Here is a 21,389-nt window from a genome sequence, read left to right as displayed (position 1 = left end):
AAAATCTGCCATTTTATTTGGTAATATGTGGGTCTGTGTTATCAGTCCTCCTGCATATTAAACCGTCTTGGTGATTTAAAATATGCCAATGCTCAGGCCTCACAGCAGGGCAATTCAGTACCTCATTTTGTATTATTTAAAAGCTTTCCAGGTGATTTTAATGTGTGCTGGGGTTGAGAACCACCCCAGCAGGTCAAGGTTTTGGGAAATTTATTTTAACATTTACCTGATTACAGGTTTTCATTTCTCAATCATTTATCTTTAACAACTTAGGTTTCCTATGAGATTTAATGTAGGCATTTGCCCAATCTTTTTTAAGCCAAGAGAAAATAGTTTCTCTACCTTCTCCTCCTTCCCACTTTTATTCAGTACATTTAAAAATTCAGTGTGAGAAAGATTTTGTAGGTTACAGAGTTTTGCTCTCTTAGCTGTTGTCTTACCCCCTGGGTTTATCTGGTCACTGGTATGGAAATTAGCTCTAGAAATGATAGCTGACAAGTACACATGCATAGTTAGTGAGGGCCTCTCTTACAAATGTTATTTGTCATCCAACAAACAGTGGCTTTGGGACTTGAAACATTCAATGAGAGAGCAGAGTTAAAATTTAAAAGCTATTTAAAGTTCAAGGAGTTTTTCCTTTCAAAGGCAAGGCAAAGTTAAATTAAGGGGTTTAAAATCATAGTTCTGAGTGTGATGTTTTTAAAAAGACTTATTTTTGTAGCTAGTTTAGGGTATAGTTTTGCCTACACTGCCTTCTAATCTCTTTTCTTCCATAATCCTAGCCTGTTTTTATGACTGAAGGATAAGAAGTACCAGAATTAAAGGGCTTTTTGATGTACTTTTGTAGTAAAACATTGTATTCTTTCCATAGTAAGTGAAACAGCCACAAAAATTATGTTCCCACTTGTAAGATAAGTAGATGGATAATTACAGTGGTTTTAAAAAGAACTATCCCACACAAGAATATACACAAGAAAATGCTTATTTAGTGGATAAAAATATGCTATCAGTAGAGCACAAAATTTTGAGAAAATATTTGTTCTATAGGTATTAGCACTACTGGAAAATCATGAAAAACAGGTCACTTCAAATTATAAACGAGTACCCTTGTACTAAGTTTCTCAGGTACAAAGTGAAGAGAAAAATCGACTGTTTTATTAAGGAAAAATCTAGTCAGCCAAACTAGATCACTTAGACTACCCAAATTCATTCCCTATTTGCCCACAGCCTACTAAAAAAATTGGAAGGAACTGTAAATGACTAATGATAGAGAAACAAATAATTATGGTACTACAACAGATGAATTATTATATAGATATTTATAGATGGATTATTGTATAACTATTAAAATAAGTATGAAGGAAGTCTTACAACATGAAAATGTTTATAATACAATGCTAAGGCAAAAAGTAGAATACTTTATATGTAAAATTATGTGTTTATGGGGATGAGAAATGAAAGAGTTACATGAAAAAAGTAAAAACAGTTTCTTTGGGTGGTAGAAGAAGAGATAGTTTTTTTCCTTTTTTTGTCTTCTGTTATTATTATTATATTGTTTCTACAATAAATACAATAAAAATGATAACCTTTAAATAATTAATAGGAAGGATCAATATAAAAATAAATTCTTATCAGATTTATTGGTATCTCAATCTAGCCTTGATTTGCTATTTGTCCCTTCAAATAGACATTGAAAAATTATATGTGTGTTCATGTTGTTGGGACTAGGTGCTTTAAAGAGATGGTCCTTTAATAGGGAATGCTACAATGCTGAAAAAAATTATTGGCACATCACATTGTGGAAATTACTGGTATGGTGCCAACCCAATAGATTCAGCACATTTGTCTTGACTTTAGACAAATTTCCATTTGTTTAAATTTCCCTTTTATCTAAGAAGGTCATAAAGAAAATTTTCAATTTTTTTCCTTCAATAAGTAGTATTTTCAAGTTGTAATGATAAAAAACCAAAGTGCCAAGGATGATAAAATAGCAGAATTATGATAAGACATATCTTTGCTAATCCTGAAGCAGGCTTTGAAGCACATGAAGACCTTGGCCAGGTACAGAGGAAATGGGCCCAGGTATTCAAGTAATAGCTTGACCCAAAAGATGAAAACAGGCATGGCCCAGAGTATGCAGGGTTCTGAGAGATCCATATAACTTGAACAGAAGGTGTCTGTTGTGATGTAACGGAAAATAAGTTTAGATAGGTAGAAGACTGGGGGAGAGAAGGACAGGCTTTGAAAGCCAGGCAGAAAAGAGTTCAGATTGAATGCATTAAATTGGATTGACTGAAATAAGGAGACACTTGAAGATCCTCAGCCAGGAAATGAGAAAAAGTGAACAGTTTTTTTTTTTTTACCAGGATGGGGAGGCATGTTCTTATCCAATTCTGTGGCAGGGGCAAGAAGGAGCATGTTCAGTTTGAAAACAAAACAGCATTTTGTCTCATTGCTTTAAATGGTTTTTAGTTACAAAGTTTGCTTCATTTCAATCTCCAAATAAAATTAAAATAATACATGGGTTTGTTTATCAAATGCAATCATGTTTTAAAAATGATTGAAAAACACAGAATATAAGCTCATGTATAAGCTACTTTTCACTAGTATAAGTAAAAAATGAGATATAATAGACACTTATAATTTTTAAAAATGACCCACCTCTCCCTGTGGCCAGTCTCACCCCCTATTTCTAGTCCTTTCCCTGTGTCTTGTGATATTTATCTTTACACATGAGAATTATATATTTATGCTGCTATATCTTATTCTATCTATTTTATACATGATCTATTGACTTTTCACATTGATAAATGAGGACTTATCTCTCATACAATCACGCTGCTTCCTTTCCCTCTGACCTCCCAATATAATTAAATCACAGATTTGGCTAAATGTTATTATGTATTTACATTATTTTGACTGTCTACACATATTTCACTGCTTAATCTAGTAGTGTACCATGATTATGCTTCTTTTCTTTTCCCCTGGAGTCAATAGTTGTATCAATTATTCATTTGGAAGTCTTCTAAATAAATTTTCTAAATATGGAGCAATACTTGTCAGATAATCTGAGTTCCATTTTTAATTTATTTCTAGAAAACTTTGCTCTCCTGCTCCAATCTTGAATGGTTGCTTTCTAGCCATATTTTATAATTTGTATGTTTGTTTGAGACTTGCATGCCTGACAATGGCTTTGAATTTGTGGAGTATTCTCAGGGGTCACTCAGTTTCTGCACAGAAAAACCCTCAAGCCTTGTGCCTGGCTACAGGTATTTGAGGACCTGGATGGGGAAAGAGGGCTGGTGAAGGGTGCAGGTGTGTTTCTCCCATAAATGTATATACTTCCACTTAATCCACCTATTTTCGGCCCCTCAGCTCCCCGTGAGCTTTTCTGAAACTTTTCTCTCCTTAAGCTCAGAACCTTTTTGATTCATGTTCTACAAGGAATCAATCTCATGTCCGAGGATTTGTAAGAGGAAGTCACCAGGCCTCTTGTGCAGACTTTCAAACGACTCTCTGAATTCCAGATCTGTGCCTCATACTTCCTTTCTGTAAAACCAAGTTCCTGAGCCTTTGCAGCTTGGTTCTTTCTCCTTGTTCTGAAGAAATTATGTTCAGTTTCCTCTATTCTTCCAATTCATCAGCTTTCCATCCTCCAATACCTGTTGCTATCTCCTATCCCCTCGTGTCTTCTCCCCTGTTTTTTTAGTCTTTTAGGCCTATATATTTTAAATATTATGATTGTCATTTTAATAGGCATTCAGGAGAGAATGGGAGTGATACATCCGTTCAATTTACCATATGGAATCAGAAATCCCTATTTCTATTTAAAATCCTGTGGTGGTAGTATAGTATTTTATTTCATTCATTGTGAAATTTATTTTTCAAACATAGTTTTGGCAGAAATATGTCACGAACTGAGTCATCCTACTCTTCTTTTTAAACACGGGAATTAAAATAAGTGTAGCATTATCATTCTTTGGGCTGCCTTTGAAAATCGGATTTTTAGTTGGTCACAAGTAACTTTTTATCTTTCTCTTCAAAATCTTTTCATTTCACTGGTGCCTCCTGGTTAGTTTGTTATATTGACTCAAATACAACATTCCTAAGTCTCTGCAAGTATTCCTCCACATATTCTTCAATTCCTCTAGAACTGCATTTCTCAGGAAATTTACATTAGTTATTATAACTTCTCTCTGTAATTGTATTTCTGGAGAATACAGTGGCTGATGCAAAACTGTCAAAGTCAGAACAAGACAATGATTGGGTTACCAAGTCTTATACACGTTAACCCCAAAATTTTATAATGAATTTCTTTTAAAATCCCTAACTTAATACCACATATACCCGCCTTCATCTCTGGAATTGTCTGTGCATTTAGTACAGGAAGCAAGGAAAGAATAAATAATGGATAATAATGTGTTAATGAATATATACCATATCGATATAAAATACAGTGATAATAGTTGATATATAGTATAGATAATTAATATTTAAGAAATAAACACTGAAGTAAGAAACCAAAAGCATTTCCCATACACCAACAGTTAATATAGTGGTTCTTTGGCAGTATCTCTAGTACTTTAGGGTGACAGACTGTCTCTGTATCCTATCTGTATTGAAAAACATTTGGGGTTTGAGATGCCAGAAAACTGATATTATTTATTTTCTTCACTGAATTAAGTGTTAGTAACGTATAAGCATCATCAAATTTGCCCTACTGTTTATACTTTCTGAGTTTAATTTCATGCACGATAGGCTGAAATTAGCTGTGTGTATATACTCAGAAAGCAATTAATACTGAAAAATTAAAATTTCAATCAATCACAGACTGGCTAATACTAGATCCTCAATTATAACTCTTACAGCAGAGCTATCTTTGAATGAAGTGGCAGCTCAATACATATTTGCTTGCTTTTTTGCTTTTTTTTTTGGTTGCAATTTGTTAAGGACTTTCATATATAAAATGTTGGTAAACTATGAGGGAATTTGTGCAACCTAGGTGTACATATATCATGATAGAATTATTTTTTATTTGATACATAAAAGGTAGGAATGGATGTCCTTATTCTGGGCTGGAAAATCATTATTCTGCTAGGTGTGCTTCATACAGTCTCCAGTTAATCTAGTAAATTAACAGCTCACTCTTTATCTTCCACTTCTTCTAAATTGTGTCTCCTTTTCCAAAATTTTAGATGAGAGAAAGCTCATTGCCTAGGTAAGATGCTCTGACCTGTCATATCTGCTTCACTCTCTGTAGCCTTTCTGCTTTGTTGACCTTCCTTTAGACCTTCCAGCATAAAGATCTGTGTTTTTCCAAGTCTTACTTCCTGACCATGGAGTGCAGCTTGGGAAAAATACACAAAGCTCATTGGCTCTACAACTACTTGATTTCCAACATTGGCTCAGTTTTATTCCCTAGATAACCTGCTTACCAACTGACCCCAAAGACTATTCCAAACTTCTATCACTTTTCTCAAGCCCACCGCTGTAGGTATGTATACTCCCTTTATCTCTGCTCTGTCAGAGACAATAACAAGAGCACCTGCCACTTGGTGAGCACTTATTGCCAAGTGCCTTACAACAAAACTACACAGTAGATCTTTTATTCTTTTTGTGTAGGTGAGGACGACCTCAGAGAGGAAAAGAAACATACTTAAGGGCACAGAGCTCATAAGCACACACAGCTCATCAGATAGCCTCTGACTCATGCCTTATTATCTTTTCCTTTGTTTTTCCCTTTATTATCCTTTAAAGTAGAACATTTTACACGTACAAAAATATATAATGTAATTGTTAAAGTTAAATAATAAAATAAGTGTCCACAATCTCATCATCTGATTTAGGAACTAGAACACAATCAGTACTGTTGCATCTACCTATGTGTCCCTCTCCCACCCTCAGGCCTCTCCCATCACTGCCAGAGGCTACCACTGTTTTCAGTTTTGTATTATTCCCTGGCTATTTTTAAACTTTCTATTTCAAAATAATTTAAAACACAGAAAAGTTTAAAGACTATTACAGGGTGGTCACGGGCGCGCGGAGGCCCGGTCGCGGGCTGCTAGGCCGTGCCGAGCGGAGTGCGCAGCCGGCTCGCCTCAGCGCTGCGGGGGACACGCGCACAGCCGCCCGCGGTCGCCCACAGGTGTGTGCACGCGTCGGTGTCGCGGCCGTCCTCAGACCAGAGCGAGAGGACAAGGGAACCGCCCCGCGCCTTCGACCCAGCGCTGCTGGACTTCCTGGTGTACCCATTCTCCAAGAAGCCGCTCCGATATGAAGCATCGCCAAATGAATTAATTAACGAAGAGTTAGAAATAGCCTATCCAATTATTGATGGGATTCCTAATATGATACCACAGGCAGCTAGGATGACACATCAAAATAAGAAGAAATGGAGCAGCATTAGGTCATACTTGAAAACGACAACACACACAACTAAATTTTCTAAATACCACCCACCTTTTAAAAAGTCTGCTTCCCTGGTGGCGCAGTGGTTGAGAGTCCGCGTGCCCCGGTCTGCGAGGATCCCACATGCTGTGGAGCGGCTGGGCCCGTGAGCCATGGCCGCTGAGCTTGCGTGTCCGGAGCCTATGCTCCGCAACGGGAGAGGCAGCAGCGGTGAGAGGCCCGCGAACCGCAAAAAAAAAAAAAAAAAAAAAGAGTGGCGCATAATAAGTGGAGAAGAATGTTTCTGTCTCTTCCTACGTTGACTGTCCTCATTCCATTGGTCTCGTTAGCAGGGCTGTTATACTCGGCCTCTGTGGAAGAAAACTTCCCACAGGGCTGCACTAGCACAGCCAGCCTGTGCTTTTACAGTTGGCTCTTGCCGATTACCATACCCGTTTGTGTGTTCTTCCACCTTTGGACTTGGATGGGTATTAAACTCTTCAGGCATAATTAATGCAACCAGAGCCAAATGGTATATCCTAATGATATACCTGAGAGCTGTCTGTCTCTGAAAGCTCAACTACATGGAAATACTGGACACTCACTTAATTTGCAAGAACAGTGCTTTGCCTAGCTTCTGTCAGAGGTTTAGGACTATGGGAGGCTTAAGTTGCAGAGGCTTCTTTATTGAACTTTGGTTCTGCCCTTGTTTTTTGAAGGTTCTCATTTATACCTGGCGTATCAGGAGAAACATTTCAACAAAGTGTCCTGTTGGAAATTAATAGCCCCAGCCATCATCTGATGACTTTATTTCTTATCCCATTCATAATTAAAAGTTACTAATTTTAAATTTTATATGTTTATTTTACATTCAGAGTCTGGTAAAGTCACATGTTAAGGATGACTGAAGTAATTCCAGAGGACCTCTGTTGGAGTAGTTGTAGAGAAATGTATTTGAACTAATGTGGTATAAAACTGTAATAAAATGGAAACTTCATGTATTTGCCAAAAAAAAAAGACTATTACAAAATATTTCTGTATACCGTTCACTAAATTCAACAATTGTTATTATTTTGCCACATTTGTTTTCTTGTTTTGTGTCTCTATGCATATGGTGGTTGTTGTTATTTCTGAACCATTTGAGAATAAGTTGTAGATATTACACCTCTTTGCCTTGGGTGTATGTTTTCTAAAAACAAGGACATTCAATGATCAAAATCAGAAAATTAACACTGATGCATTACTATATTTAACCTATAGCCCATTTTCAAATTTCACCAGTTATCCTAATAAATATCTTTTGTAGCCATTCTATTCCACCCCGCAAGCCCACCTCCCCGTGATAGGATCTAGTCCAGGATCACATATTACATTTAGTTGAATTGTCTCTTCAGTCTCACTTAGTCTGGAACAGTTCTTCAGTCAGTCTTTTTTTTTTTTTTTTTTTTTTGGTGGTACGCGGGCCTCTCACTGTTGTGGCCTCTCCCATTGCAGAGCACAGGATCCAGACGCGCCGGCTCAGCAGTCATGGCTCACGGGCCCAGCCGCTCTGCGGCATGTGGGATCTTCCCGGACCGGGGCACGAACCCATGTCCCCTGCATCGGCAGGCGGACTCTCAACCACTGCGCCACCAGGGAAGCCCAGTCTTTGTATTTCTTGACCTTGACATATTTGAACAGTTCAGGTCAATTATTTTGTAGAATGTCTGTCAATGTGGGTTTTCTTCATGATTTTCTTTGTGGAATGTTTTTTCAGTTAGACTTAGGTGATGACCTTTCGGCAGTAATACTGTATGAGGTTGTGTCCTTTTCAATGCAACACTCAGCATATGGTGTCAGTGTTCTCCATTTTTGGTAATGTCGACTTTGACTACTTGGTTACGGTGATCTCTTCCAGGTTTATCCCCTCTAAAAGCACTATCTTCCCCCTTTGTAATTAATAAGTAATTTGTGGAGAGATACTTTGAGACTATGTAGCTATCTTCATCAAATTTCAACCCAATAGTTTTGGCATTCATTGACAATTTTGTCTGAATCAATTACTGCTATACTAGCGCTAAATGGTGATATTCTACTTTATTCCTTCTACATGAGATTCTCCTACAAGGGAGAAGTTTTCCTTCTTCCTTATTTATTTATTTATTATCAGAAGAAACACATCTATTTATTTAATCTCAGTATAAACATTCCTCACTAATCAGCATTTTCCCCTCTGTCATATGTCAAGTTTTCGAATGTTCTCAGGTCTTTCTTGACTTTCTCTTTTGTTCAATGATCATTTGGCCTTCTCTGTGCCAAAACAACACTATCTCAATTATTATGTCTTCATCATTAGTTTCAGTGTCTGGTTGACCAAGTTTTCTCCTTCAATAAAAATTGAAAAGTGCCTTGGTTATTCTTCCTTTTCCATGTAAACATCAGAATCAACTGTCATGTTTCACAAAACCTCTGTTGATATTTTAATTAGGATTACATTAACTCTGCACATCAATTTGGGGAGAACAACTTTCTTTTAAAAGAAATTGAGCCTTCCTTTCCATGAACATAGCATATTTCTCCATTTACTTAGGTCTTCTGAGTGTCTTTTGATAACATTTTATATTTTTTTCTGTATAGGCTTTATATATCTTTTATTAGATTTCATTTTAGATATCTATTTTTAAGCTATTTAAATGTAATCTCTTTCTAAATTATGTTTTCTATGTGCATGTTGTTACAGAATTGTTTTCTGAATACTTGTTAAATTTTATATAAATGCAACTGAATTTTGCATATTGATCTTATGGTAAATTCTTATTACTTCTAATAAGCTGTCTTTTAGATTTTTTTACATAGGCTATCACATCCTTTTTGAAAAAATGCAGTCCTTTGTCTTCCTTTCCAATCTTTTTGTCTTTGATTTCTTTTTTGTCTTTCAGCATGAGATTAATAAAATGGGCAGGGGACCGTGCACAATGCTGGGTTGTTGCTTCATTACCCAGAATCCATCGGGGTCCCCACTACAGTTTGGAACCATCTAGTGGTGATTGTCCACTCCAGTTTACATATTGATGGGAAGGATTCAGGGTCTGCAGTTGACTGGACTTCAAGAAAGCACCAGTGATTCCAGGAAATGCTGGCCAGTTGGCAATAGTTTTGTTGGCCCAGTTTGGGAATACTGAGTTGGTAGATCACTGCGCTAGCAGGATTCGAACTTCACCTCCCCTCTGGCTTTTGTATTATTTTCCTGCCAGGCTCCTCCCTTCACCCCCTGTCATATTCCATTCCCCAACCTCAGAAAAAGAACTTTACTCTCCTTCCTTCCTACCACCTGTGGCATTTGGTGGTGGGTAGGAGCAAATCCTTCATTCTATGATCTCAGAATTCATGATATCCTGGGTGTATTTTCACAGGATTTTACTGTATTTATTTGTGTGTTTCCCCCTCTCCTTCCATTATGGTAAACTTCAAAAGGTTGAGGACTTTTATATTTCATTCTAGCCATATGTATGCTAGAAGAGTTCCTAGCATGCAGGAACCCAAGAACATTTATTAATTAAAATGAGCAAATGGACACTGAAATCTTCCATTACATGGTTAATTTCTTCCTATAATTATATCAACTATTGCTTTAAATTTTTAAGGTTTTTTTTTAATCAGATGCATACAAAATTAAAATTGTTGCAGCATCTTGATGAACTCAGTCTCTCTTAATAAGATTTTTAGTGTTTTGTTTTTTATATTTTGGTCATGAAACCTATTTCAAGGCAGTGCGCTCAGAGGTCCCGCAGATCTGTCTCTTGCTTCAACAGTGTTTGGACGGAACAGACCCAGGGAGGCCTCTTCCTCCAAGCCTCCGACTACCCTCCATCTTTTTTCCAGTGGCAACTTTCAGAACCAGCCCCTCAGTTATCCTCGGCCTCTGGGACCAGTCAGCACTGTTTTTCGAACTTAACTGCTTATTACCCATCAACCAGATTCCTCAGAATTATTCCATCGAGGTGGAAGCCGCCTTCACCCACCCGGTCACCTTGCATGGGCCGGCCTCCTACACCTACCTGTCTCTGGGCTTCTATTTCCACCACAGCTCTGGAGGGCTTGGGCCACGTTTTCCGCAAATTGGCTGAGAAGAAGCAGGAGGGTGCCAAGCCTCTCTTGAAAATGAAAAACCAGCACAGCAGCTGTGCCCTCTTCCAGGATGGGCAGAAGCCATCTCAAGATGAGTGGAATAAGACCCAGGACACTATGGAAGCTGCCATTCTCATGGAGAAGAAGCTGAACCAGGCCCTTTTAGATCTGCTTGCTCTGGGTTCTGCCCACGCAGACCCTCAGCTCTGTGACTTCCTGGAGAGCCACCTCCTAGATGAGGAGGTGAAACTCATCAAGAAGATGGGCAACCACCTGACTAACTTCCAATGGCTCTCTGGTCCCCAGGCTGGGCTGTGCGAGTATCTCTTCCAAAGGTTCACCGTCAAGCATGACTAAGAAGGAGCCTCTGGAGCCCAGCGGCCTTTGAGGAGCCCTCTGGTCCAGGGCTTCTGCCTGAAGCCTCTCTGCAGCCACTAGGCAGTTTTTTAACCACCCTGGAGCCCTCCCCTAAGCCTTGGACCAAATGGAAACAATAAAGCTTTTTTCAGCAACAAAACAAAACAAAAAACTCCCCCCCCCAAAACAAAACCCAACCCCCCCATTTCAATACTAACATGACAACAAGCTTTCTTTTGGTTACTATCTGCCACATATGTCTTTTCACTTACTTTTACTTTCAACCTTTCTATGGCCTTATGTTTTAAAAAAAAAATTATTTATTTATTATTTTTGGCTCCGTTGGGTCCTCATTGTTCATTGCGGGTGTTCTCTAGTTGCGGCGAGCGGGGGCTACTCTTTGTTGCGTTGTGCGGGCTTCTCATTGCGGTGGCTTCTCTTGTTGTGGAGCACGGGCTCTAGGCGCGCGGGCTTCAGTAGTTGTGGCACACGGGCTTAGTTGCTCCGCGGCATGTGGGATATTCCCTGACCAGGGCTCGAACTCATGTCCCCTGCCTTGGCAGGCAGATTCTTAACCACTGTGTCACAAGGGAAGCCCCTGTCCTTATGTTTTATGTCCCTCTCTATTAAACAGTATTTAGCTGGATTTTTAAAAATATAATTGTATAATCAGTCATTTAACTGGTGAGTTATTTTCTTTAACCTAGTATACCCAAAGTATTAGTTCAACCAGGTACTCTTTTAAGAACTTTACTTTCATTAACTCATTTAACTCTCATTTTACTGATTAACCTTGTTTTACAGATTAGGAAACTGCAGCAGAGAGAGGTCAAAAAATTTTGGCCAAGGTCACATAGCTAGGTAGATTTCTGAGCTGGGATTTGAGCTTGAGTTGTTAACTATACTATAAAGGAGGGATAAAACCAAAACGTTGTTTTTGGCAAAAGAAAATTTTATTTTTGCTTTTTTTAAAAAATAAATTTATTTATTTTGTTTATTTTTATTTTTGGCTGCATGGGTCTTCATTGCTGCGGTGGGGAGGCTTTCTCCAGTTGCGGTGAGCAGGGGCTACTCTTCACTGCGGTCCACAGGCTTCTCATTGCCATGGCTTCTCTTGTTGCGGAGCACAGGCTCTAGGCGTGTGGCCCTCAGTTGTTGTGGCACGTAGGCTCAGTAGTTGTGGCGCATGGGCTTATTTGCTCCGCGGCATGTGGGATCTTCCCAGACCAGGGCTCAAACCCATGTCCCCTGCACTGGCAGGCGGATTCCTAACCACTGTGCCACCAGGGAAGCCTTTGCTTTTTTTTTTTTTTTTCTTTTTTTGCGGTACCTCTCACTGTTGTGGCCTCTCCCGTTGCGGAGCACAGGCTCCGGACGTGCAGGCTCAGCAGCCATGGCTCACAGGCCTAGCCGCTCCATAGCATGTGGGATCTTCCTGGACCGGGGCACGAACCCGTGTCCCCTGCATTGGCAGGGCGACTCTCAACCACTGCGCCACCAGGGAAGCCCTCCCTTGCTTTTTTTAATGCTAGTGATTTTCACGTTTTTTCATGTAGTACTTGGCTTTTTGCATTTCTTCTCTAGTCTATTTTTCATATTCTTTGTCTATTTTTATCTTGGATTCATAAAGCTCCTTGCCTTACCACAATAACATGTATTTTTATTTAATAAAATTTTCATTTTACCAGAGATAATTTCCCAGTTAACATTTTAATTTCCTAAGGAAATTTAGGAGAGTTATACAATTCCCTTTTCAAAGAAAACATACCTCTGCTCTCCTTCATCCTCACTATCAGGAAATTCTCAGCTATTATTATACAGTTTCTGAGCTCAAATTTCCATAAGGATAGCATGGAGAAATTTTAAAAAAGCATATATTCTTCTGTTATGTATATTATATAAAATATCATTTCTGGATGGCTATAAAATTAAATAAAAAATATATTAGATATAACAAAGAACTAAATCTATTTAATATGCCATAAGCATCATATGGTATAATTAATAAATGGACACAACTATTATTTGCGTTAATAAGGAATTTGTTTAAGGAATAAAACAAAATTTAAAACAAAATTTTAAAGGTAGAGATTAATGATCATGCAAGATATAAAAAGGAATACTTTATTTTCAAGAATGAGCCACTATAGAGATCCTTTATGGAGAGATCCAAAGTCTTATTTGATTTTTACAACAAACAAACAAAAGTTTAAGAAATTAAATAATCATTCAGTCCCATTTTGAGGCTCTCAACATTTGTCCTGGTCAGAAACTGTTTCCTGGGAAAACAGCACAGTTTAGGAAGGTTGCCATCTAGTGTTCACTTTTAGAATTGGTCCCACAAAATTAGTGTAACCTGAACAGATTATTTCAAAATGTAGTTAGAGGAAAACATAGGAAAAACACTCTTTGACATAAACCACAGCAAGATCTTCTTTGATCCACCTCTTAGAGTAACAGAAATGAAAACAAAAATAAACAAGTGGGACTTAATTAAACTTAAGAGCTTTTGCACAGCAAAGGAAACCATAAACAAAACAAAATGACAACACTCAGAATGGGAGAAAATATTTGCAAATGAAACAACAGAAAAAGAATTAATCTCAAAAATATACAAACAGCTCATGGAGCTCAATATAAAAAAAACAACCCAGTTAAAAAATGGGCAGAAGACCTAAATAGACATTTCACCAAGGAACACCTACAGATGGCCAAGAGGCACATGAAAAGATGCTCAACATCACTAATTATTAGAGAAATGCAAATTGAAACTACAATGAGGTATCACCTCACGCCAGTCAGAATGGCCAGCATCAAAAAAGCTAGAAACAATAAATGCTAGAAAGGGTGTGGTGAAAAGGGAACCCTCCTACACTGTTGGTGGGAATGTAAATTGATACAACCACTATAAACAGTATGGAGGTTCCTTAAAAAAAACTAAAAGTAGAACTACCATATGACCCAGCAATCCTACTACTGGACATATACCCTGAGAAAACCATAATTCAAAAAGAGTCATGTACCACAATGTTCACTGCAGCACTATTTACAATAGCCAGGACATGGAAGCAACATAAGTGTTCACCAACAGATGAATGGTAAAGAAGATGTGGCTCATATATACAATGGAATATTACTCAGCCATAAAAAGACACAAAATTGAGTTATTTGTAGGGAGGTGGATGGACCTAGAGTCTGTCATACAGAACGAAGTTAAGTCAAAAAGAGAAAAACAAATACTGTATGCTAACGCATATATAAGGAATCTAAAAAAAGAAAAATGGTACTGATGAAACTAGTTGCAGGACAGGAATAAAGAGGTAGACACAGAGAATGGACTTGATGACATGGGGTGGGAGGGCGAAGCTGGGACAAAGTGAGAGTGGCATCGACATATATGCACTACTGAATGTTAAATTGTTGGCTGGTGGGAAGCAGCAGCATAATAGATATGGAGGATGGGAGGGAGGCTCAAGAGGGAGGGGATATGGGGACATGTGTATGCATATGGCTGATTCACTTTGTTGTACAACAGAAATTAACACGGTATTGTGAAGCAGTTATACTCCAATAAAGAACTATTTTTTAAAAATATAGTTAAGATCTTGACTCTTTGAAATTGGAGCCAGAGATCAAGAGAGAGTTTCCTGAGGTAACTGAGAATTTTTTAAATTAAGGAAAGAAAGGAGGAGGTTACTAAAGATGTGTGTACATACGTGTGAGGACCATAATAAATGAGGATAGACAATGGAAAGAGAAAATGGCAAATGCCCAGGACTCTTTAGGGAGAATAAAGAATGTGAGAAGGCTGAGGGTCAAATCTTTGAAGCAGTAGAAAAATAGTGAAATTAGTCTTTGAAATGTATTAGATGGGAAATTTTAAAAATAAAATGTGTTAGATGTTTACAACTTTTGAAGGATTTCTGTTTTAGATAATAAAAAAGTTACCATTTATTGAGTATTTAGTGAGTACCAGATATTCTAAATGCTTTGCATGTAATACATACTTGACTTCTGTAATTACTCTGTTACCCCCATTTTAAAGATGAGAAAATTGAGGTACAGAAAGGTTACAAAGCTGGTAAGTGAAAAAACATTGTCATTTGATTTTTCTAAACCAAGAGGCTGGTTCCAATATCCATGCTCTTAACACACATGCTATACACTTCCATCTAAAATAAGTACAGAACTTGGTCTGGGGTCACCATATAACATTAGATAGAAAGTTTAGTCAACTATCCAAATAATGCTGACAAAATCTTATTATTTTTATTATCCGGATCTGGTGTTTGAACCGATAAACTCGTCTAACAATTGTTCAGTTCTCCCTTTTACACCTGTGCTACGTTTTTGATAAACTTTAGTACATACATGTTTTAGTACATACAAGTTTACGGAGAAAATAAAAAGACATTTCCTAAGGAATATTAGATAGCTCAGAGAATCTTTGGAGAACTAGAGAGCCAGGTTTGGAGGCCATGCAGTGAGAAACAATGCCCAAACCACGTTGAGATTGTGCCAGTAAAGGCTCCAATGAAATCAGACACTGCATTACACACCACTCACTGTGGACATGAGGTGCCAGGACTTTCACCTTCTGACCATGGAAGATAACATCTCAGAGGCTACCTGTGCCCCCAAAATGGATTTCCTGCAGCCCTGTGTTTCCATGTAGCTCATTTGTGGTCTGACGTCTCTAGTGGGTGTGTGAGATTTGGGGAGCCTAGGTTCTGTGCCTGCAGCCTAGCTGTGAGTGAGTTGGGAGAGTGAGCTTTCTGACTCCTGCCGTGTGCAGGTGGATCAAAAGGCAGGAAATTGTCTAGACAGGGAAAGGGTGGTGGTAAACCAGAAAAAGCACATAAAGGGAATCCATTTTAAAACCTCAGTAGTACGAGTCTTTGACCAGCTGCTCTGTTGGTACATTTCTCTGAGACCTAGTTGTCATTTCCTTAATTCTTATACTCTTCTTGAATTTATTTTTATTTTCATTGGACAAAAACTCTCCCTTGTCTAGAAATCAAATGACTATCAAGCACAAATAGCTGGACCCCTCACCCCACCTTGCTGTCTACCTTTGAAAGAAAGAAAGAAATTAAGCAGGTTGATATGAAGTTGTTCCTTGCCAAGTAGTTATTCCTCCTTAGGCTGGTCAAAGAATCCCCAGTTTTCCTCGGTGAATCATCCCTTCCCCCTGTCTTTCCCTATAGTTTCTGTGGGGATAACATTCCCTACTCTGCTGCTCCAGCCCAAGTTGCAGAAGACTTAGGCTCAGTTTGGCCAATCAGAACATACACATACCAGCCCTCCTCCCCAGCCGTGTGATTAGTTCTAGAATAGGCAGGAAAATTGTCCGGGACAGACTAATGAGACTCAGTCTAAGGATATTTCCTAGAACGACAAACTTGTCTCTCCTGGCTCCTCTCTTTCTGCTGTGGTTGCTAGGCTAGGACACAAGCGTGGAGCTGTTGTTGACTAAACTGATACTCCTTGATGAGCACTTTCCTGAGAGTAAAATCGACACAGTGGAAAGTAGAGACAAAAGATAAATAGACACAGTCCTAATATCCCTTGAGTACCTAGAACCAGCTGTGCTTGAAGCTTGCACTGCATCTGGACTTCTCAGTTCCTTACGCCAGTAAGGTCACTTTCCGCTTAAATCCATTTGAATGTCTTCAGTCACTTGCAACCAAAAGACTCTTGACTCATTTTATTGGTTAAATAAAATAGTTAATTACTACAGATTTTCCTCTAATCATTCTGATTAACAAACATTTATAGTACCTCTAATTTGATGTCCAAATAAAAAAAAACTTGGCCTTGTTTTTATATAAGTTTGTATACACCACACATGCACACACAAACACACACAGAGTAAGGAAAAAATGGAGTAAATATATCAAAGATTTTATTCATCTTGGTTTCTTTCTCTTTAGATAAAATGACCTTTTTAGGATTTGATGAGAGAGAAAACATACTGGCATATATTTTTCTATATTTTTTTTGCTCTATCCAGGTTTTCTCTTGAATGCAACAGACAATTATTTTGCTGTTTCTTGCATCCCAGTGTTTGGAGGTCAGCATAAGTTTAGCTGCATTAATTTTGTTTCTTTTTAACATGCTGGCTTCACTCTCCTCAGGTTTGACCTTTCAATTGCTTTCCTACATCTGACTATTCCAGGTTAAATGCTGGGATGTACACACACATTTAATAGAGGAGTACTGCAAGTTCAGGCAGACTTTCATCTCTCTGTCTCCTGTAAGAATTTATGAGCACTACCAAGTAACAATAGTACCCTGCTTTACTTTGTTTCATCTTTTAGCTTTCAGTGCCTAGTTTTAACTGTCCTTCCTCTTCTAATAATAAATCAGATCCCACTGTACTTATCTTAAGAGCAGCTGTTGTATTGAAGGAAACAGAGCAGTATCACTAATTTAAATCTAAATTTACTTTGGAGGAAATAGTTCATTAAAGTTACTGTACCTAGATATATCAAGAATCTAGTTCTCAAGTTGTGTTTCTGCATAAATTATGAAATGAGACATAAATGAGTGCCCTGGAGAAACTATAGACATAAGCACTGTCTTAGTCTGTTCAGTTAGTTGTAACAAAATTCCCCAGACTTGGTGGCTTATAAAAAACAGACATTTATTTCTTACAGTTATGTATGGAGGCTGGGAAGTCTAAGATTAAGGCGCCAGCAGGGTTGAGTTCTCACGAGAGCCCTCTTCCTGGTTCATAGCTGGTGTCTTCCCACTTTGTCCTCACATATTTGAAAGGTCTAGGGATCTCTCTGGGGTCTCTTTTATATCCCATTCATGAGGGTTCCACCTGTGGAATTAATTGAGGAAGCTCAGCTAAAACTGGAATCAGGACAGGCCTGTAGGGGGAGCTCTCACATCCTGCCATACATCATCAATCATCACTTCAACTAGGAAGAGATTTCTGCCTATATTTCCAACAGGAAGGTGCCTCTACCATCCAGTAGGAAGAAGAAAACTCTCTGCCCTGTGACAGCCCAGCCAATCTGAGACAGTGGCAGCCCAACGAATAAAAAGCCTCCATACTTCGGACTCCAATGGACTCTTTGGTTACCACAGCCCCTCCCAACTCCCACCTTTCCCCTATAAAGGCAAGTTCCCCTTTCCCGTTCTCTGGATTTGCCTGTGCTCTGCCATGGTTCACGTATCCTGGATTGCGATTCCTCTGCTATTTCTGAATAAACTCAGTTTTTCTGGTAATATAACTGGCTATTATGTTTTTAAAGTTGACTACCCTTATGACCTAATTACCTCCCAAAGAAAGGCCTTCCCTCCTAATACCAACACTTTGGATTCAAAATATGAATTTGGGGGCGGGGGACACACAAATATCAAGTCCATAGCAAACACTATGACACACTGGTTTGAAGAGCAGAAGCTTTGTCTTTGAGGCTCCATGATGCCTTCCTTTCTTCTACCCTTTCTTTTAACAACATTAACTTTGTGTTTTATTGGACTTAATGCTATTAGTGTGTCTTTTCATATTATCTTGAAATGTGTTCTTATAATTCCAAAATAAACATTTACTCTTAAATATTGGAATTCTTGTTCTACAACTCTTGCTTTCATGAATTTCATGTACTAAAATATCAAAATGGAATAATTTTTGTGTGACTCTCTGGAAGCCATGCCCAATAAAGTTAACCAAGAATACAGCTTTTATGGAAGGAGTGAGGAGCTTGATTTGGGATCCTGTGCATCTTATGTTGCTAGATTGCTCAACCTAGAAAGGGGCAAATCCTAAAGTGGGGACGATTTTTCAGTATTACAACATAATAACACAGCATGGGCTTCTGACTGGCTTGTGTGAAATGACCCTGTGGGTTTCTCAGAACACCACCTCACAAAAACTCAGACCAGTGTGACCTACCTAGTATCCTGGACATCCGGGGAGAAAAGAATTAGGGGTGAGGGGAGGGCTGGGCGGAAGGGAAGGGGAAAGGAGGAGGAGGAAGAAAGAAAGAGAACTGTGTTTAACATTTCATCGTCTTAGGGCAAATCCTGAGTATCCGCAAACTTGTAAATAACAGGATAATGTTCCTTCACTGAAATTAGGACCTTGTTTTTATGTTATGAATTTATAATTTCCTAATTGCTATTGATGTATGTTGCAACTTAAAACAAGCAGATATTCTTGTAAATTAGATTTGCCTATTATAAACTAATGGATGTCTCAGTTTCAATACAATTTTTGCTTAGTTCCTTATTGTATGAAAGTATTTTAGTCTTGTTTACTGTAAGAAATATGCATAATTAAATTGGCTTCTGTGTGATTAAATATTTCATAACTTCCTTTATTTGATTTGTAATTTTTACTGATAAAGTGGTTATTTTCAAAAGTAAATGAAGGCAAATGATTGTAGTAAACAGTGAAATTATTTAAGTATTTGTAAGTAAATATCTAATGTATTTCCTCTAAAATGGGTCATTTCTGAAGCAGACACGTGTTTATAAATATAGTTTAGGCACAATATATTAAGTTTATGCAATATTTTTTCCAAAACAGTTAATATACATCTTGTTAACCTACTGTTGTTTTAAAAAATTACTTCAAAACTTATTAGCTTAAAACAACCACAACTTTGTTATGCCTCACGGTTCGTGGATTGGGATTTGGCTGTGGCTTGTTGATTTCTCTACTTGGACTAGACTGGAATGTCCAGGATGGCTGCTTCACTCACATTTGTCACTTGGACTAGGATGGATTGAATGATGGGTCTTACTGGAATGGCTCTCCTACGGTCAGATATTTGGGGCTTTGGTTCCCCCTGCTGGCTGTGTTCCTTGGTCTTCTCCAGATAGCATTAGAACCTCTATTTCTCCACGTGGCCTCTCTCTAGTTCTTCAGGCAAAGTAGCTTAGACTCAAGTTGTCAGGTGGAAGCCTGGAACAGATACACGGTCGCTTCTGCCACATTCTGTTGACTAAAGTATATCACAGGGTCAGCATGAATTCAGGGTGGAAGAGAACTACACAGGGTGTGAATACCAGGATGAGCAGTTCATCATGGGAGAGGAGGTACCTTGTGGAGTTTAGCTACTTCGGTCCATGTGTCCCTTGATGGCATCATTTCCTGCATCCTCAAGGGTAAAACTGAGTATTTCTCCGGATGTATCCTTTGTGTTATCTGAGGCTTAAGAAATGCCTTTCAGAAAAAGAGCACTTAGTTTAATAATTTGGGAGACAGTAGAAATGATAGCCCTTCTCTTGGGTTTATAATGGCTTACTAAAAACAGTAAGGATTTTGCAGTATAAAAATATATGTACTTTGTTTAACCTGGCATTTCCCAAACATTTAAGTGCATAGAACTGTGCCTGGCACTTAGTAATCACTTATAAATATTTGTTGAATGAGATTTATCCCCTTTTCACAAAACATACATGTACATTACAAAGAATTGGTGTTTCTAGGAAAGAACTTTGTGAAAGGAGTATGTGATTCTGGGTTTCCTCCTGATCTACAGCCCCCATCTAGGTGCTTCCTAATAATTAATTGTTGTACTTTAGTATGACCCCATCTCCTGGCTGCAGGTGACTAGACTCGCATGGGCACCTGACTCAAAGGCAGTTGTCTACAGGCTGGCTAGCAACTGGAAAGATAGCCTGGCAAAAGAGCTTTCACCAAAAGTAGTCTGAATTGGATTGTGATCGGCAGAGTAAATTAGATCCTGTCACTTGGGTAGTTTGAATGTGGGAAAATCAGTCAGTTAGTTGGCCGGGGTAGGAGCCGTAGAAGCAGAAGCAGAGAACACATGCGTTTCCATTGTACGCAGCCCTAGGTTGCTGTTTCTTCATGATCCTGGTTTTGTGGCTGCTGAAAACACTTCCTATTTCCCTTTCTTCCTCCATCTTTAGAATAAAACCCATTAACTGTGGTAGCCCAACTATGTCCCTATTTCTTAGTATCTGAAAGAGTCTAATATGTGATGTCAGGGAGGCCTGATGCTCTCTTATTCAGAACGAGAAAACACTCTATTCAATTATCTACTCAGGGAAGAAATGCCACTATGACACGCTCTCTTCAGAAGCCTGTAAACACAGTGGGAACTGCTACTAGTGGTGCCAATAATAGGTAGAATGGTAGGGTAGGCTGGCACACAAATTGCTCAGGAAGTTCTTTCAACTGTTGTAGGAAACTCTTTGGTTAATAGCTTCAGAAGAAACACTTAATGAACAAATACTAATGTATTATTATTAACTAAAATCCACAATTTATTCAGATTTTCTTAGCTTTTACTTAATTCCTTTCTATGCTCCAGGTTCCCATCCAGGATATCACATTGCATTTAGTTGTCGTGTCTCCTTAGGCTCCTCCTGGCTGTGACAGTTTCTCAGACTTACCTTGTTTCTGATGATCTTGACAGTTTTGAGTACCGATCAGGTATTTTGTAGGTTATTCCTCCGCTGGTATTTGTCTGATGTATTCCTCATGATTCAACTGCAGCCATGGGTTTTTGAAGGAGGATCACAGAGGTAAAGTGTTATTTTCATCACATCCC

The 21,389-nt window shown here is 38.5% G+C and overlaps 2 protein-coding genes and 1 pseudogene across 2 annotated transcripts in view; all 3 read left to right on the top strand.

The window, feature by feature from the left end:
* The window catches only part of LOC112397692 (protein preY, mitochondrial-like), a gene marked incomplete at its 3' end in the record, with an annotated part of 37,478 nt that extends 31,089 nt beyond the window's left edge, over positions 1–6,389 (top strand). Inside the window, exon 2 of the mRNA XM_024741964.1 lies at positions 6,066–6,389. Coding sequence (XP_024597732.1) covers positions 6,066–6,389 — 324 coding nt within the window. The remainder of the gene's footprint in view (positions 1–6,065) is intronic.
* Positions 6,390–6,685: 296 nt separating this feature from the next.
* LOC112397689 (phosphatidylinositol N-acetylglucosaminyltransferase subunit Y) lies at positions 6,686–6,901 on the top strand. The gene has a single exon (XM_024741961.1). It carries the CDS (start codon positions 6,686–6,688, stop codon positions 6,899–6,901), a length of 216 nt encoding a protein of 71 aa, XP_024597729.1.
* A 1,315-nt stretch (positions 6,902–8,216) lies between these two features.
* On the top strand, positions 8,217–10,851 carry LOC112397691 (ferritin light chain pseudogene; annotated as a pseudogene).
* The last annotated feature ends 10,538 nt before the right edge of the window (positions 10,852–21,389 follow it).

The sequence above is a fragment of the Neophocaena asiaeorientalis genome, unplaced genomic scaffold, assembly GCF_003031525.2.
Source record: "Neophocaena asiaeorientalis asiaeorientalis breed wild unplaced genomic scaffold, Neophocaena_asiaeorientalis_V1.1 scaffold534, whole genome shotgun sequence".
In the NCBI taxonomy this organism is placed as follows: Eukaryota; Metazoa; Chordata; class Mammalia; order Artiodactyla; family Phocoenidae; genus Neophocaena; species Neophocaena asiaeorientalis.
The sequence above is the reverse complement of the archived record's forward strand: the minus strand, read 5'-3'. Positions and strand labels throughout refer to the sequence as shown.